The 19,305-nt window shown below is 38.6% G+C and overlaps 2 protein-coding genes across 3 annotated transcripts in view; one reads left to right on the forward strand and one right to left on the reverse strand.

The window, feature by feature from the left end:
• Positions 1-19,305, reverse strand: part of DOCK1 (dedicator of cytokinesis 1) — a 566,139-nt gene that overhangs the window by 344,493 nt on the left and 202,341 nt on the right. The window lies entirely within an intron of this gene.
• Positions 1-19,305, forward strand: part of INSYN2A (inhibitory synaptic factor 2A) — a 79,650-nt gene that overhangs the window by 39,312 nt on the left and 21,033 nt on the right. The window contains exon 3 of the mRNA XM_054033803.1: positions 14,802-14,873. Coding sequence (XP_053889778.1) covers positions 14,802-14,873 — 72 coding nt within the window. The remainder of the gene's footprint in view (positions 1-14,801; positions 14,874-19,305) is intronic.

A 19,305-nucleotide genomic window follows, 5' to 3' on the forward strand; every position in this document is an offset into this window, starting at 1 on the left:
ATGATGGGAACCGCAGCTGCCCAGAACCCTCCAGATCTCCGCCCCCGCCCCCCCACACACACACTCTCTCTCTGTCCTGTATTTGTGAGCTGGAGAGCCTGGCTCTGCTAGGTACAGCGGTCACTAGTGGCGGCCAGCAGCTCTGCACCAATTCTGCAGGGAAAAATGAAATTCTGCACAAATTCTGCATTGCATAGTGATGCAGAATTTCCCCAGAAGTATCAGATGGACCTAGCATATAACACAGACTAATCACCTAAAAAATTTCATCCAGGAAAAAAAAAAAGTGAGGTAGAAACAAATGTTGTAAAGCAGAAAAACAATGTCAAATTTATATTCAGGTGAAGACCTTGAACACCAAAGTCTCAAGAGAATTTTTAGAATAAAATTATAGAGCATGAAGAAACAGTTAAGGATATATTCTCAATTATCACTGTACTAGCAAAGCAATGCACATTAGTGTCTGGAAATGAAAACCCTGTGCTTGTAGTTATGAATATAACGCAAGTACAGCACCATTAAGACTAGGTCCTCCCAAGAATCTTTTGTCAGCACAATAATAGAGTATGATTTCTGACGTTTTTATACCAGCAAAAGCCCTAGCAGAGATGCAATTATACACCAACAAAAACACTTTTTTCATTCAGGGAACGGGAATAAACTACACCACCAAAAGCAAATTTGTCAGTAGGAGCTGTGTCTATACTAGAAGGATTTGCTATACCAGTAATCTGACATTTACATATTTAATTTTCCTCCAGTAAGGAGAGTGAAGGAAGTAACTTAAATCATATGCTGAACTAAAATACAGTGTTAACTGTTTAATGCTTTTCCAGTAGCAAGAAAATGTATGAACTTGGTAAGTTACCAAGTTACAACCAGGATTTCCATTTTAAGGCCCCAAGCCTGCAAAGACTTATTCATATGCTTAACTATACACATTATGAGTAGTCCACTGTGAGTGGAACTAGTCACAGTGTGGAATTGCAAGCACATATTTAAGTCTTTGCAGGATCAGAGCCTCAATTTTTACTATACATTTGTACAGTAAGTCTAAGTCCTACAAACTTCCTCAATAGTGAGGAGCAGCCAAAATTGTCACGTCAAAAGGATTTCAAAATCCCATAACCCTCCTCAGAAACAAATTTAACTAGTTTTTTATTTTAAATTTCAATCTTTAGAAAAAAATCTCTATTTATGCCCCTTTCAGGTGGTTGTGTTTAGTTCACCACTCGATGTATTACATCAGTACTATCTAAAGAGAACACTCACTGCACTAATGTGCAGTATAGTCATGTCTATGAAAATCGTGCCACCAAGTAAGGATCAATATGAAGGATTCCCTAGTTTGTAATCCCTTCACTAAAAGAATATTAAAAAACAGGAAGGCTATTTGAACTCTTTTTACACATATACAAGTATGCAGAGAATTAGACTCCACTACATATCATCCAAACAGCAACTGAAGACATTAGAGAGAACATCTGGGCTTCAGTTTCTTAGCTCCATAGTCTCCCAATCAAATTAATCTAGCAAATGACAACTCAAATGCAAGGAAGATTCTGTTATGCATTAAGACGAGGCTTTTCAAAAAGCCTAAGGCAGTTGGTAGCTCAGCTCCAAATGAATTTCAGTGGGATTTTGGAGCTTAACTTCCTTAGGCTCCTTCAAAAAAAAATTGCAGCATGTTTTTTGTCACTAGTCTACAGGTCACAAAGATGTCTGTCCATGTCGATCCATTTATTTATTATTATTGTTTATTATTTGTATCATATTAGTGCCCAGATGCCCACGCTAAGATCAAGGCCCCATTGTGCTAGGTTCTGTACAAACATATTGAGACAGCTCCTGCTCCCAAAGAACATACATACGATGGGAGCAGAAAAAGGCAGAGAGGTCAAGTGACTTGCCCAAGGCCAAACAGGAAGTTAAACAGATTCTGTTGCCAGCTCTGTCTCTCTCAATTCCCAGTCCAGGCTATACCTCCTTTTGAAAAGGAAAGTCATCTAAAGAGAGGCATATTCATGGGGCTGGTCATGAAGTACTTGCATCTGAAGAAGTGAGGTTCTTACCCACGAAAGCTTATGCTCCCAATACTTCTGTTAGTCTCAAAGGTGCCACAGGACCCTCTGTTGCTTTTTACAGATAGGTCAAAGAGACTCTCGATGAGGCGTTGTGAAGGGTCTCAGGACCAGCGTGATTTACAGGTTGTTTACAGTGATTTGGTGCAAGCCACACGTTCATGATTGATTTGACCAAATGATGGTCTGTCCAGCAGTCATCCGTACCTCTCATGACTCATGTAATATGGACATCATTACGATCACGGGCTCTAACGATGACATAGTCAGGAAGATGCCAGTGTCTAGAGTCTGGGTGTTTCCAAGTGGTCTTATATTTGTTCCTCTGTCCAAAGATGGTATTTGTGATAAGCAAATCATGCTCCATACATTTGCTGATGAGGAGAATGCCATTAGAGCTGACTTTCCCCAACCCTTCTTTTCCAGTGGTACCTTCCAGAATTCCAAGTACTTGCATCTGAAGAAGTGAGGTTCTTACCCACGAAAGCTTATGCTTCCAATACTTCTGTTAGTCTCAAAGGTGCCACAAGACCCTCTGTTGCTTTTTACAGATTCAGACTAACATGGCTACCCCTCTGATATTTGACCTATCTGACATCATCAATGATATCCAAACACACTGGGAGGAGTTCAAGAGCATTATTCACAAGGCATGTGAGAGTTGACTGGATACTCCATTCACCACCATCAGGACTGGTTTGATGAGAACAACAAGGAAATCCTAGCACTTATTCATAAGAAGAGAAGCACATTTTGCACTTGGCAAAATGAACTCTCTAACCAGCAAAAATGAGACTTATCATCGGCTTAAAGCGGTTTTTCAAAGAAGGCTGTGTGACATCAAGAACCAGTGGGGGCAAACGAAGGCTGTGGAGATCCAGAGCTTTGCCGATCAGCCTGATATGAGAAGCTTTTTTTTTTTTTTTTTTTTTTTTTTTTTTTTTAAGCAACGAAAGACATCTATGGACCAAGCTCAAGCAGCACAACCCCTCTGCGATCCCAGGACAGATCCACTCTTCTTAAGGACAATGCAGCCCTCAAGCTATGTTGGAAGAAGCGCTTCAAGATTCTACTTAACCACGAATCTGAAGTCTCAGCTGCCACCATTGAGTCCATTTCTCAGCATTCTGTAATAAATAGAATCTCTTGCTTGCCCCCCATCTCCTGAGGAAGTTCGGCATTCCAATCATTCAGACTAGAAACAACAAGGCACCAGGCCCAGATGGCATCCCTTGGAAGTCTTCAAAGCTGGTGTAATGGCACTTTGCAAAAATGTCATCAACTTCTTATTAGAATTTGGGTTAATGAAGAAATTTCATCCGACCTAAAGAATTCCTAAAAATGGTCACAATACTGGCAAGGGAACAAGTCAATGTGTAGGAATTACTGAGGCATTGCCTTCCTCTCTGACATGATTTTTGTTGCACGACAGATCCAAGAGCAGTGTAAAGAAGAACACCAGCCATTGTTTATGGCATTTATTGACCTAAGGCCTTTGATTTCCTTAATCATGCAGCATTATGGAAGGTGCTGTCTAGGTTCGGTTGTCCATTAAGTGCATTCATGTTCTCAGGCTATTTCGTGATGGGATGACCACCACCATCCTTTGTAATGGGTTGGAGATGGACTTGTTCACCATCCATACTGGTGTTAAGCAGGGCTGTGTTAGTGGCCTAACCATTTCTTCCATCTATTTTGCTGTAATCTTGACTCTTATTCGTGACCGCCTCTCTTCTGGAATTGGGATTGCGTATTGCATGGACAGCGAGCTCTTCAACCTGCAGAATCTTCATTCTAAAACTAAGGTCACCAGGACTGTTATTACCGACCTTCACTATGCTGACAACTGTGCCATCCTTGTGTACAGAGAGGCTGACTTACAATCCACCCTTGATCTTTTCTTAGGTGCCTATCATAGCCTGGGACTTTCTCTCAATATTGGGAAAACTAAGGTGCTCCACCAGTCAGCCCCAGCACAAGTTGCCCCCCTTCTCCCACTAATTGTCAGCGGTGATGAACTCCTGGAAAGCACTGAAAATTTCCCTTACCTTAGTAGCCACCTCTCCCAGACAGCCAATCTTGATGTGGAGATTGAACATTGGATCCTTTGTGCCAGCACATCCTTTGGAAAGTTGCTTCATCGTGTCTTTATTGACAGAGGTCTTCATATGGAAACTAGATTCTGGTCTACAATGCAGTAGTCATCCCCACTCTTCTTTATGGGTGCGAGACATGAGTGACATACTGAACCCATCTTAAGCATCTGCAGTGCTAGCACCAGCTCTGTCTTAGAAAGATTATCCATATCAGATGGGAAGATTGTCACACTAATGCCAGCATTCTCTCTGCAGCTAACATCACCCCTGTTGAGGTGAAGATTATGAAAAATCAACTTCCCTGGGCTGGCCATTGTGTGCAGATGGCTGATCCTCATCTTCTGAAGCAAGTCCTCTTTTCTCAACTTAGTCATGGTAAGAAGATCCACAGGGGAACAGAGGGAACACTACAAGGACTCCTGAAAGTATATCTTAACAAGGGAGGCATTGACCCCACGAATTGGGAAGAGCTGGCTGGCAATAGACTGATATGGTGTTGCATCATACATCAAGCCTCATTCCATTTTAAAGAGAATTCCCTTGCTCAAGAGGCTGAGAAACAGCAAAGGAAGAAAGAAATTGTACAGCATCCCGGCCAGCAGTTGTGCTCTCTCCAAGCAACCATCCATCATATATGTGGAAAAACCTGTCGAACACGGATTGGACTTCACAGCCATCTTAAGTTTCACCAATGAACCCCCCCCCCCCCCCCCAAAAAAAAATCTTCCCGGCAGACATCATCCTCGTATCGAGTGATAGGCAACAATGACAATATATACACAACGGTCTTCTAGAATACTCACTGATTAGCACTTTCATTTTCATTCTTGTAGAACATGTCTGTATGTCAGTACTCTATGTTTTCATATTTACTAACACTCAAATCACTACTTTTCTGATGGCTTCTTAAGGAAAGCCATCTAGTAGCAGGGATTCTATCCAATTACCCAGAAGAAAATTTTAAGATAGTTTTCCTTCATTGTATACATGGTGAACAATTTTTATTTCCCACTAAAAACCAGGACATCTTTTTTAATAATGTCACTGGAAGGAAGGAAATGAAATTCAGAAGAGATTTTTTGCAACTGAAGGAATCAGAATGAAGTACAGGCAGGGGAGGATTTATATTGGGAGCAGGTGATGGCAAATGTTTCTCTCTGCCTATTCCCTCCTTATCTCCCGCCCCCAACAATTCCTTCCAGTTTCTCCATCCAGTCTGTCTTCTGAGCAAGTTTTTCCTTCCCTTCCATTTCAAATGTATACGCATCCAGGTACCTCTTCAACAGACCATGCTGCACAACTTACTTGCCTGTCTTTCCATAGAACTATGCACGTGCTAAGGTACAGTAGAGTGTTGTACATTCCAAATCCCCCAGGATTGTCTGAGACATTATGGGATTTAGAATGCTCTGACTCCACTACATTGCAGCACAAACAATATGTTGGATAGGTTACCAAGGTGCACATCAAAAGGCCTGCATGGTACCAAATAAGTTTATCAAAGAAGTACAAAGTGGGATGGAGGGAGAGACAGAGTCACATAGGCAAGGTCAGGTAGCTAATGTTCACCAGTCAAAATGCTTCTCAATCCACACTTTTTTTTAATTGAAAACAATTCTATTTTAGTTTCACTGTAATCTCTATAGGCATTCTATTAAAGCACAAAAAGAAGAACAGGAGTACTTGTGGCACCTTAGAGACTAACAAATTTATTAGAGCTCTAATAAATTTGTTAGTCTCTAAGGTGCCACAAGTACTCCTGTTCTTCTTTTTGCGGATACAGACTAACACGGCTGCTACTCTGAAACCTGTCATTATTAAAGCACACTTACTCGCTTCATTCTGATGTGCTTTTATGTCCACTGAAAGGACAGTTATATTGATAGACACTCAGCTGAGAAAAGTAGAGCTTGCCATCACTTTCATGGTTTGGGTTTGAGCACAAAGTTTATCAAAGTTATTTTACAATATCTATATTCTTTATCCCTACACAAAATGAAATAATTTATCAAAATGAAAATGTTTTGTTCAAATTTTTTCCCAAAGAATTTTTGGCTTTTGACTAAATGAAAAAGATTCGCCCCCTCATACTTGCCCTCTTTCTTTAAAAGATTAAAAAAGGAAAGTAGATGGGGAGGAATGCAGGGAAAGAAAAAAATAAAGACTTTTTTTATTGTCAAAACCAGATTTTTCTCCATTTCCCCCCCATCAAAATGGGATATATTTTGTACAAAAGCTCCATTCCATTTTTCAAAACAATTTGCATAAAAAGGTTTCCCAGTTCTAATAAATTGTAATCTCTGATAAACAGCAACCCATCCAAACCTTGAATTAGCTGGCATGTTTATTTGTCAAAGTTCTCAGTGTGTTGTACAGCAGAATTTGAACACTGTATACTTAAAAAACATTTTGAAAAGAGAGAGGCTCTAACAAAAAAACAGAAAAGGAAAATTATAAATAAGGCTCCAACAGTGATGAAATCAAATCCCTTTTTGGAAATGTCTTAAGAAGTCCTTAAAATGGAAGGGAATGAGCTGAGTGTGACAAGCTAGCAGTGTTCACCTCAATCACCTCACCCTATAATCAGATGTTGATTCCACTTGGAAACAGCTAGGTGGGAGGAGGTGGCTGATTTTCTTACCAAGGGATATAATGGAGATGGGAGAAAAAAAGATCTATGGTGTGGGCTGAGCATCTCAGAAAAAGAAACCAAGGAGCAGCTTAGCCTAAGGTGAGTGGCTTCAGCTAAACTTTAACTCCTGGAAGGGAAAGAGACTGGACTCCACTGAGTATATGAACTGTGCTCATTGAAGTAGTTCAGCAAGGCAACTTGTTGCACCAAAGACAACAGAATTCCATGCCCCATTACAGCAAAAACATGATGCCTTGCTCATGTTCTTATGTAAGATGAGACAATGGGACTCTTAAAAGCCAAGTGACATCAAGCAGAAACCAACATTTCAGAATAATTAGTAGAACTGAGTGAACTGAGTTCTGTCCCATGGAAAACATTTCTTTTAGTCTCAAAATGAGACAAAAAGTTGACATTTCAAAAAAAGAAAAAAAATTGTGGAATGGAAATTCCAAACATTTTTAATTTGGAAATGTTGAAATATTTCATTTACAAAGTTTTGCTCAAGCTCCCCCCTCTCCCCCTTACACACACAAGTCAACATTCTCAATCAAATTTTGGGTTGTTGAAATGATTTGAAATGCTTAGAGCATTAAGCTGCATTTTCCCACTGGGGTACATTGCCTCCTGGGAGTTGTAGTTTGAGAGCCTGATGCCCGACTTTCTTTCATGTCGTTTTTTTGGGACAAAAATAAATATTCTGATTAAGGTTGAACGGATCCTAAATCAAATATTTAATTTCTATTTGACATGAAAAAAAATCAAACTTTTTCCTGTAGAAACTTCAATTTTGTAGAACTGATTTTCCGAAAATCATTGCAATAGAAAATTCCCAACCAGCTCTAATAATTAGTGAAGGATGGATGTTACTAGGTTTATAACCAAGACTCTTGTGAATTTGGGTCTTGGTATCTCAAGCAACGTTTCCCCACATTAAAATTAAAAAAAAAAAAAAAAGCTGAATTTAACATTTTCACACACACACACACACACACACACACACACACACACACACACACACACACACACACAAAATACAGTCATTTGTATTCATGCCCACTGCACCCAGAACATGTTCATAAACTTCAATTTCCATGTATGTTTGGGTAGGAAGAAAGAAAAGGTCATCTTTAACAGCTCTATTTCTTAACAGGTTTGTATTTTAAAAGGACCTCACTGCATATGATTTTACAAGGAAATTGTCAGTTAAGCACAACATCATCTTTTTCGGCCTGAAGGAGAATAGCAACAAGATGAATTCCATGCAATTTTCTGTTAAGTAGATGATTATATGGAAATGAGAAAGTGTGATCCCAGTGCCTCAAGGTGAACAAGATAGATATCCTTGACAGAAAGAGTTTAACTTAGAAGAAATAATTGAACTTGCATTGTTTCAACCATTCCAGAATCATGTCTTAGCCAGCTAACAAACTACCTTAGAAATACCTAGGACACTCCAATTTAAGAAAAAACATGTGAATTTTAGCATCCTGCTGTAGTTACGAAGCAAATGCCACTTCTATTCTAAGTCCATATTTTCCATAGCTTATGAAGAATAAACAAACTATTTTTAATTTAACAATTCAAATGTCTCACAAATATGATCCTCATTAAAGAACATTGCTTTGCTAAGTGAGAGGGAAAATTGGTTGGTAAATAAAGTTAATTACAAAGAAAATAATTAACTGTGTATGTACTATTTTCCTTATAGATTTGAGTGCATAGAGTGTAATTACATTAATACAGTACAAGGACAGAATGGACCACTATGATTATCTAGTCTGACCTCCTGTATAACTCATGCCATAGAACTTTCCCCAAAATTAGTCCTAGAGCATCTTTTAGAAAACATCCTATCTTGATTTAAAAATAGTCTGTGATGGAGAGTCCATCACAACCTCGGGGAGTTATTCCAATGGTTAACTATTCTCTTTGTTAAAATTTTACACCTTATTTCCCATTTAATTTTGTCTTGATTCAACTTCCAGCCATTGACTCCTGCTATCCCTTTCTCTGTGAGACTAAAGAGCCCAATAATAAATATGTGTTCCCTATGTCTACACAGCAAAGAAAAACTTGCAGCTGGCCTGTGCCAGCTGACTCAGGCTCACAGGGCTCAGGCTGTGAGGCTGTTTCACTGCTGTGTAGACTTCTGGGCTCAGGCTGGAGCCCAGGCTCTAGGACCCTGTGAGGTAGGACAGTCCCAGAGCTCAGGCTCCAGCCCCAACCCAGAGGTCTACACAGCAATGAAACAGCTCCATAGCCCAGGCTCCACGAGCCCGAGTCGGCTGGCATAGGCCAGCCGCAGGTTTTTCTTTGTTGTGTAGACGTACCCATAGATTGTAATAAAGTCACCCCTTAACTTTTTCCTGTTAAACTAAATAGAATGAGCTCCTTGAGTCTATCACTATAACGCATGTTTTCGAATCCTTTAGTCATTCTCTTGGCTCTTCTCTGAACCCTCTGTAATTTATCAACCTCTTTCTTGAATTGCGGATACTAGAACTGGACACAGTATTCCAGAAGCAGTGGCACCAGCATCAAATTCAGGGGTAACATAACCTCTCTACTCCAACTCAGAAGTCACGTTTACACACCCAAAACTTACAATACCCCCTTTGGCCATAGTGTCACACTGGGAACTCATGTACAGCTGATTATTCACAACCCCCAAATCTTTTTCAGAGTCACTGCTTCCCAGGATAGAGTCCTCCATCCTGTAAGTACGTTCTTTGTTCCTAGATGTATACATTTACCCCTATTAAAATGCATATTGTTTGCTTGAGCCCAGCTTATCCAGCAATCCACATTGCTTTGTATCTGTTACCTGTACTCTTCACTATTTATCGCTTCCCCAATTTTTATGTCATCGGCAAACTTTATGATTATATGTTTCTTTCCAGGTCATTAATAAAAATGTTAAATAGTGTAGGGCCAAAAACTGATCCCTGCAAGACCCCACTAGACACAGACATTTGATGATGATTCCCTGTTTACAGTTCCATTGAATGTGTACCAAGATAATTTTTATATTATTATACTTTTTTAAAATGAAAATGTCATGTGGTTCCAAGTCAAACACCTTACGGAAGTTTACTACATTAACATTATTGCCTTTATAAACTAAATTTATAATCTTATAAAAAAAGATGAGACATTTCTTTGACATGATCTATTTTCCATAAACCCATGCATCCGAAGAAGTGGGCTGTCGCCCACGAAAGCTTATGCTCAAATAAATTTGTTAGTCTCTAAGGTGCCACAAGTACTGTTCTTTTTGAGGATACAGACTAACACAGCTGCTACTCTGAAACCATGTTGATTAGTATTCATTATATTACCCTCCTTTAATTCTTTATTAATCAAGTCCCATATCAGCCACTCCATTACCCTGCCTGGGATCAATGTCAGAAGGACCAGCCTACTATTACCAGGGTCATCCCACTTACCCTTTATTACTATTGGCTCACCTTTAGCTTTCTTCCTGTCTTCTGGAACGTCCCTGCTGTTCCAAGACTTATTGAAAAAAATCAACATTAACGGTCCAACAAGCTTTTCACCCAGCTTTTTTAAAAGCTTGGGTGCAAGATATCCAGACCTTCTATTTAACATCCTCCTGAGATGATAGTTAAGGCTAAGCTTTTGTCACGGAAGTCACAGAATCCATGACTTCCACAGACCTCTGTGACATTTTCCACTTCAGCACCGAGGCGTTGGGACTTGAGCTGTCAGCCAGAGGGAGCCGTCCGCAGCTCCCAGCAACATTGGGCAGCAGGGGGGACCCCGGAGCCTCAGCAGCCGTGGGAGCTGGACCCTCCTCCCTCCCCATTTTGTCACAGTTATTTTTAGTAACAGGCTTTCATGAATTTTTGTTTATTGCCCGTGATCTGTCCATGACTTTCACTAAAAAGAACCGTAACAGAAGCTTAACCTTAATGATAGTGCAGTGGAAAGAGTGTTATATTATATGACTCTCTCTTTTTTCCCAAATACAAAAAAGAAAAATATTTATTGAACACTTCTCCCTTTTGATAATTCTACCCTTTCCATTTAGTAATGGACCAATACCAGTGTTAGGATTCTTTTGGTTCCTAAGACACTCCTTCTTATTGTATTTAACTGTGCTGGCCATAGATTTCTCCCGGTCTCTTTTTGTTTCCCCTATCAATTTTCTACAATTCTTAGCTTCTGATTTATATTTATTTTCAATGTTCCCTTCTTTCCATTTGTTAGGGGTTTTTTTTATAGCTGCGTTCATTTCCCCTCCAAACCAAGTTGGCTTTTTAACCAATACAGCCTCTTCCTCAGTTGTGGCTTTTTGGTCATTTAATAAAGTGTTCTTAAATAATTCCTAACTCAATCACATTTTTTTCTGACTCCCAACCCCCAAAGCAAGCTATAGGTAGTCACTAGAAATCCATGCTAAAAATCTCATGAGCATTCTCTCCATACTTCTGAAATCTTAAGAAAACTGCACATGCTACAATGTTGAGAAAAGTTAACTCAACACAAAGCTTTATTTTAGCATGGATTTCTAGTGACTCTACCTGTAACTTGCTGTGGGGGTTGGGAGTCATGGATATAGGGCAGAGAGAGAATACTGCCCTCCAAATATGGTATTAGAAACGGCTGAATTTTGGAAAGCAACTGATCTAAATATATAGCAGTTCATTAAGGGCTCTCCTTCAGCAGAAATACGGTACATCTTAAAAAGCCACACAACTGATCTAATTGTATTTCAGCCATATTAAGTAAAAATGGGTTCAAAACATGGAACTAAGTTTTGGCCAAGTATTTGGCAGCTTGGAGCAGATTTCTATTACACGCCACTCTTCCCCGTCTTCCCTGCCCTTTGCTCCATAGCAAATCGTTAATCATTAGGCCAGAAACAGTGCATGCTATGTCTATGAAAGTTATTCTTTGATTTTCGTAGTTAATCCATAATCCAACACTGAGTGCAAATAGCTGAAGCTCAAGATAGACAGATGCTTTGGTTGTCCTAGTTTAGAATTCTTTTCTCAAGTTGCACACAGATGGGAGCACTTGTTGCTTACACTCAGGTCATACAGTAAGATGGTAGCTTGTGTATTCAGAATGTGGAATAACCATCAGATTAATGCACATGTCTAGTGAAAATGTTAAAATGTTAGCATTTTATTGTAAATGCTCTATCTCCCATTTAAATCCATATTTAGACAGCAATGCCACATGCCTTCTGAACTAGATTACAACAGCTGGCACTTATGTGCTGTAGCCTTTATGGACTTTATTGATTCATCAGTACATATTTTTAAATGTCAAATCTATAATAAGAATGTTAAATATGTAATCCCTAGAGTGGAAGATTAAATCTGATTTCTTCAATAACGCTGGAAAAATCCAGTTTCACGCGGACCTTTAAGTGTTATGGGACTATTTGAAAGTTAGTGGCTTCTAAAATTCTCTTTAAAAGGAAAATTTACATGTCATCAGAGAAAGATACAAGGCCATCACACTGACAGACAACAAGATGGAACACAAGCAATTAATAAAACACAATGGTTGCCCTGGAAAGTAATGCTGGCATAGTACATATAACTACCACACAAAGAAAGAATTTTATGAAATGTGTGGTGTTGTTACTAAATTTTGAACCTGGTGGATTAAAAGTTAACTTAAATAGGTTCTTGCAAGTATTACTGATGCAATTTAGTTAACACTTTAAGATAGCTCTTCTCATTCACAGATCTCAAAAGTCCTTCAGAAAGGAGGATGCGTTAAGACCAATAGTCCCAGTTTACAGATGAAGAAACTGAGCCACAAAGAGGTTACAACTTGCCATATTATAATTATTTGTATTAGCATAGTGCCTTGTTCATGGACCAGGACCCCATTGTGCTAGGTGCTGTACAAACACAAACAGAAACACCATCCCTGCACCCAAAAGATTAGATTCTAAATAGTCCTACTTTAACTAATAATGGCAGAGAACAGAGGTCTCCTGACTCTCAGGTCTAGTCTCTACCTTCTAGGTCACACTGATTGATTACCAAAAACTAAATAAAAACATGGTTAATTTCTTTTGGACTGGAAAAAGGATCTTTTAAGCACTTCAGTCAATCCAGTGGACAAGCCCAGAGGCTATAGAGAAGCAGGGGAGTAATGACAGATTGGATAAGCTATTTAGAGGATGACTTCCAAAGGAATGGAAAAGTTAAATAGGCTCAGAGAGAAGAAAGCAAATGTCCATTTTGAGACTACATGCTATGTGAATGTCTCTTGTGGAGCACCATGAATTCTCAAAGGATCATTAAGAGTTGTGAATCCCTTAAGTAACATTTATTCTTCATGTTAGAATTACACCTATAGAGTAGCTTGAGTGATAAGCTATAGATGATTATTTAATATCCTTTGGATTTTCTCTTTAATAACCTATTTGGCATTAAAGCTCTAATTTAAGAAAACCCAAAGTGATTTCTATAGTTATGGGGGAGGTTTTTTTGGGAGTGTTGTTTTTAATTTGAGAGGGAAGTAGCGGAAAGGAGGTCTCTATCCACAATGGTCGTAATTAAAACCCTGGAAGGTGCAGAGAGGTTATAAAAAGAATAAAAATTGACAATAAAATAATTTAATGGAGTTCCATTAATATAGGTCTTTAAAAATATTTTTGGGAGGATGGAGGGCACATAATGCAACCACCAAAATGACAGCATTCTTTTAAGTAAATTCTAAGTACTTCAAATGATTACCTATAAGAAATAAACACTTCCATTCATTGACTAAATATTTTCCCATTTAATGTAACCAGATAGGAGTTTTGCAGGTAAACAGCCTGTGTGTTACATTGTAATTTTCTCAAGTTAGGTTGACTGCATCAATAATTAATGGTTTCTCTTTGTAAAAGTTTTATACAGTAAAAGTTTTGTTGGGGGAATGGGGAGTGCCAGTAAGTCAAAAATTCTGGTTAACTAAGAGGGAGAGAGAGTTTATACTATTTTATTTCACTTTCTATATATATATATATATACACACGTACACACACACACACACACACACACACACACACACAATGTAGAGTTTTTCCAAAAATGTTTATGTAGCACAAAATACATAAATAGGCACTGAATAAAAACTTTGTTTTCCATTTAAAAATCCATTATGCGTGTAAGAAAATTTCCCATAAAGCAGAAGCAATTATAAGAAACAAACAGAAAAACTAACAGACAGATATTCTACTTTTTCCATGAATTTAACAGATCCTCCCATAATATGTTTGCTTCCTGGCGTGAAAGGGACATTCAGAGAAGTCTCCCACGCATTTCACAGCAATATTCGATGGAAGTTAGACACAGGGCAGGTAGGTACGGGAAATGCTATGAAAGCTACCGTTTGCTGATTTTTGAGATAATCACTGTAAGCGCCCTCTTCCCCTTACAGGCAAAATTTCAAAAGAAAATGTTACCATCTAAATAGTACAAATTAATAGCTTATGCAATTATTATAAAAGATTATACATGTACAATGCTTGCTAGTGAAACCTCTGTGGTTTACTGAAATTTCTAAGGCGGCTGTACAGAAAAGTAGTTAAAACACCATTGCTAGGTCTTGTAATTGTACAGTAATGAGGCAATATAAAATGATAACTCAGCATTTTGGTGTACAAAAAAAGTAATGTAAAAGCTGGCTTTTACATAATTTGGTTTGCTCAGAGTTCTCTATAGAAAGGTTCATAGGTGTATAGCTGAACTGAATCATGACATTCCCTCCCTTAATGATTAAATAAAACTTCTTCATAATTTCCAAAATTCCCTCATCTTCATGTCGCAAACTTTAAAAAGTTGAAGAACACTAATTTTGGACAGTGTTATTTCCTATGGACACTTAGATTTTTATAATCAACATTAAAATGGAAAAAACAAAACTAAAGCTTTGGTTACAATGAACAGCAATGATAGAGGGCAAAAAAAGGATAAAACAACCACTTGTAATGATGTCATGTTCTTATCTTTGTAGGCTTTCATATCGGACTGGTCAAGACACAGCTAATTGTGACACATGCAGGAACAGTGCATGTATTATCTATAGGTAGGTTAAAAATTCTAATATTCCCACTTTTTATTGAGTGAAAGTAATGATTTTATCCACCAATGCAAGATCAAATGTTAGTCACTATTATAAATTGCTATTTCAACGAGAAGAAAGGAGAAATAAAAGACCAGGAAATTAATCTTTATTTCACTATAAAATTCAATGAATAAAATATTTTTAATATTAAAACTAAAATACAGGACATGCATATAGTCCATGAATTAAGCAGGTTCTTTTCACCTCTGCTTTGCAAGTTTAACTGGCTGTTTTAAGCAACACGCTATGACTTGGAGGGTTTCAGCGTAATTTTGCATCTTGCACCATTGTAAAGAAAACTTATATATACTCTTGTTCAGGAAAAATAACCAAAAGTCCTAGAGAAGACCCTGAATGTAGTGCAACAGGTGCAACTGCACTGCACTTGAGGAGGGAGCAGGAGGGGTTTCTGGCACCTATGTGCCACACAGATAATCTTCATGGGAGGCTTCTCTGGAGCTGCCATAGGAAGAGCTGTGGCAGCAAAGAGAATGGGATCTGGCCATTGGATATGCACGCACCTATATTAGTGACCATTACCCCTCTGGAGCAGGGAGGGGAAGCTGCAGCAGTGGCTGTAGAGCAGCTCTGCATCCCCAACCCACTCCATTTACACAGGTTGTAACGCTATCTTCTACCTACAAAATTACTTCAGATCTTAAAAGTAAAAACCATTACAAAGAGAGAGAGGAGTTTTCACTACTCCAAGATCTCAACCTAAGCATCACCTAAAATTAAACAAAGCAAACAAAAACTTTACCTAGTAGCAATCACTTGAAATATTATTTTTTCCCAAACGGAAGCCCTTAATGAATTAATGCAAACATCATATTATTTATCAGGATTGCCATCACCAAAAAGTAACAGTTAATGTTCCATGGAGACCATTAACAAGCAAACTTTCTGCAGAGAAGTATATATGAAAGTCTACAAGTTTCTGCACAAAATCCATTAAATTTGCATTGCAATGCATGTTTTATGTAGTTTTTCAGAAAAAAAATCCTGCACTTCTAGTTGTTGCCACTTCAGATTGACTTCTAAAATGAATAATTCTATATTTAATCCATCATTTATGAACCTTTTGTGAAAGTGTTAAGATCATTCTTAACTATCATTTATTTCTCAGGTTTATGATTTACAAGTAAAACTGGATTAACAATGTACCCCCTCTGATGTCAAACTGTACCAAGCATTAATACTGGTGGGTTTCATTTTAATATTGCTGAGGGTATATAGTATTTTCTGTACTATGTGCTGCAGCAAAATATTTTAGAATAGCTTTTCATAGCTGTCCTGCATTAGGATTGGGGAAGTAGTATTGGACAGACCTTATAGCACAGATCATAATCAGATAGACATGCACTACATATGGAAAAATTACACTTCCATCACCAGAAGTGTCATGCTTTCTGTACTACAGATCAAATACACAGAATTATGTATTAAAGCATATGGGATATATCTTGCTTGCCTAACTTAAATAGCACCACCAACTTCATTAGGATGAACCACTGCCTTCTGCATACACATGTGCGTGGTTAACAATGATGCCACCCATTAAGCATTGGGATATTTTCAACCAATTTGAATAAAGCAAGCAGGATTTTGTAGCATCAGAGCAACTGATAGACAGTGACAACATTTGGCTATGAAATGAACAGATTTCTTTACCAGAGCCTTTAACATGAGATGAGAGTTCTGCAACAGCAAGAAAGTTTCCAAATTTATTGTAACACTGGATGTTTTAATCACTAGAGAGAAATCAGTGTGCACAAGTTGTAAACATGCATTTCATACTACCAATTGTGGAAGACAGTTTGGATTTACTGCATACATAGCTCAATTTCTGCAGACTATCATATCGCTTTACTGAACAGCTTAAATCCAGTCTATTCTGTAATGCAAGTGCTCCAACAATCAATGAGTGTGACAGAGCTATGTCATGACTTTTATAAGGTGTTTTATACTGACAACCCAGTTATTGTCATCCCACTGCAGTGAAGGCTACACAAAACCATTGGATGTCTTCATGTATTGCAAGTAACATGAAAAACAGTATGTCTCAGAATTAAATTATCAACCTATCAAGAACTCTTTTTCTGTCTCCTGTCCAGGAGATGCTTATGAAAATTATTTCAGGGATTCAGGGAACTGTGTTCACAAGAAAATGTACAAGAAGCCTATTAATTACGAGCTAGCTTTCTACACCCCTTACTCAGCCATGCAGGGAAATAATGAATCACACACCTCATTTCTCTACGTAGTCCTGCTCAGACTGTGACCCACATACGGGGGGAGGAACTGGGGCTATTTACCCAATGCTCCCTCCCTGCAAACAAGTGAATGAAGAGTGGACAGAGAGCAGAAGTCCCCAACTCTACCTCCTCTGCTCAGCAGCCACCTATGATCACAAACATAGAGACAGGAGGCTGGTGATGCTGCTGCTGTATGAAGTGGGGTAAAGCAAATTAGGTATTCCTCCTCTAAGCAAGGAGGGGAAGAGGAGGAAAAAGCATAACTAACACAGCCACAATTTGTTCACAGCTCAGCTCTGGAGGCTGGGCAGCTATGCACCATCCCTTCCTCAAAGCAGATTGCAAAATTAAAATCTAGCCTGAAATGATAAAGAGCTCTGTTTTTGTTTTACCTGTTATAAAAATAAGAAAAATTAAGAAAACGGATACAATGTTTATTTCCAATAGGCAGTTCCAGCCACTTGGTACTTCCGTTTCACATGCAACTAAGAACCATAATCACATACATAATACAGTAGTGCAGTATAACTAATAGTATTGCACACAATAGTCTAGTCAGTGTATTATCTACTAGCATTAACAAGCCTCCAACCCTTCAGGCAGAAAGGTTGTAGAAGAGGCATCTCTGATACAAGAAATATGGGACATTAAGATGTTTATGGAGCAAGGGTTTGAAGAACAAAATGACAGGTTATTTACCCTATAAGTAGACTACATATGTAAGGGCCTGTCCAGCTCCCATTAAAATAAATGGATGTTGTTCTGCTAACTTCAATGGGAGCTGTATCAGGACTAGATGTGCAAGTTCATCCTTCTACATTGCACATCTATTGTAAGTATCCTATACTGCTGTATATACCGTAATAGTTCTACCATTGAAGTTAGCTAAGTCACACAGCCCCTCCCTTTCACTTTCCACCCATTATATTTATTATAATTTATAGGAAACGAATATAGAAATTTACTTTAAAATGTTTCACTATAGGTGGTTCTGGTAACCCCATCTAAAGTGTCTTGATGCTTTCCATTATAAGACCCTGCTTTCAGTTGCTTATAACTTTGCCTAATTTCAATCATTTGGGCTGAAATTTTTAATGACGGGCAGCTGTCTGAGATTAAAAGTTTCATGAAAAATGCTTCACCTGTTTCAGAGAACAAGATTAGGGAAAAATATGCTGGCTGTGCAAGAAGACTAGGAGGGGAAGACTGAGATCAAATGAGTAGCCTAGGGGGGAAAAGGGGGAAGCAGAGTGGCTAGGCAAGGAGATTGAGATTTGGATCTGTTGAGAGGAGGGAAAAACAGGGACTCAGACAAAGAGCTGGTGGGGGGAAAGGACTGAGATATAGACAGGCCACAGGGGAATGGGAAAGAAAGGGTCAGGACTGGGTTGAGAAAAACAGGAGCAGGAGAGTCTGTGACCACTAGAGAACACTTCACCTTCCTGAACCTGGAATGGAATCCAGTATTCCTGAGTCTCACCGTTCCTCTGTCAGCAAATATCTGAAATCCATTAACAAAATGTCTCATCCCCCTCCAGTGCTGATCCACAGAAAGGATGAAAACCTACTATTGCGATCACTTACTCAGTTAGCTCAAGTGGCAGAGGTCTGTGTGGTGGATCGAAAGTTTCTAACTCTGCTTATGAAACTCATAGGTGGCAATATGATTCCAGATAATAAAATTTTAGTTTTTTAAATCTAGAAAATTATACACAAAAAAGTATGTTCAAAGAACATTAAGGTTGCACACAAGGTAAAGCCAGGCACCCAGAAGACAAGAAATGAAAATTAAGAATGTGTGTAACGTTAATTTGCCCCCTTCAGTGTCTGCATTATGATCGTCTTTAATTACATGAACACAATTTTTCCCCCCCACAGGACTCTTGCCTCATTCAGTGCACAGGATGTTCTGGGGATGGGTTATGTTGTGAAGGAGACTGTTGTCTGTGGGACATCTACTTCATTTGTTGTAGAAGTTTGAAGTTTAGTGACTGAAATGGGAATGCAGTAAGAAAAAGGTTAAGGTAGCTGATTGGAGAACTTGATTATATTCCTGCCTCTGCCACAGAGTTACTGTGTGTTGCTGGAACAAAATGTCCAAACATTTCACAGGTGGTCACTAATTGAGTGTTCCTTGT

This window comes from Malaclemys terrapin, chromosome 7, assembly GCF_027887155.1.
Source record: "Malaclemys terrapin pileata isolate rMalTer1 chromosome 7, rMalTer1.hap1, whole genome shotgun sequence".
In the NCBI taxonomy this organism is placed as follows: Eukaryota; Metazoa; Chordata; order Testudines; family Emydidae; genus Malaclemys; species Malaclemys terrapin.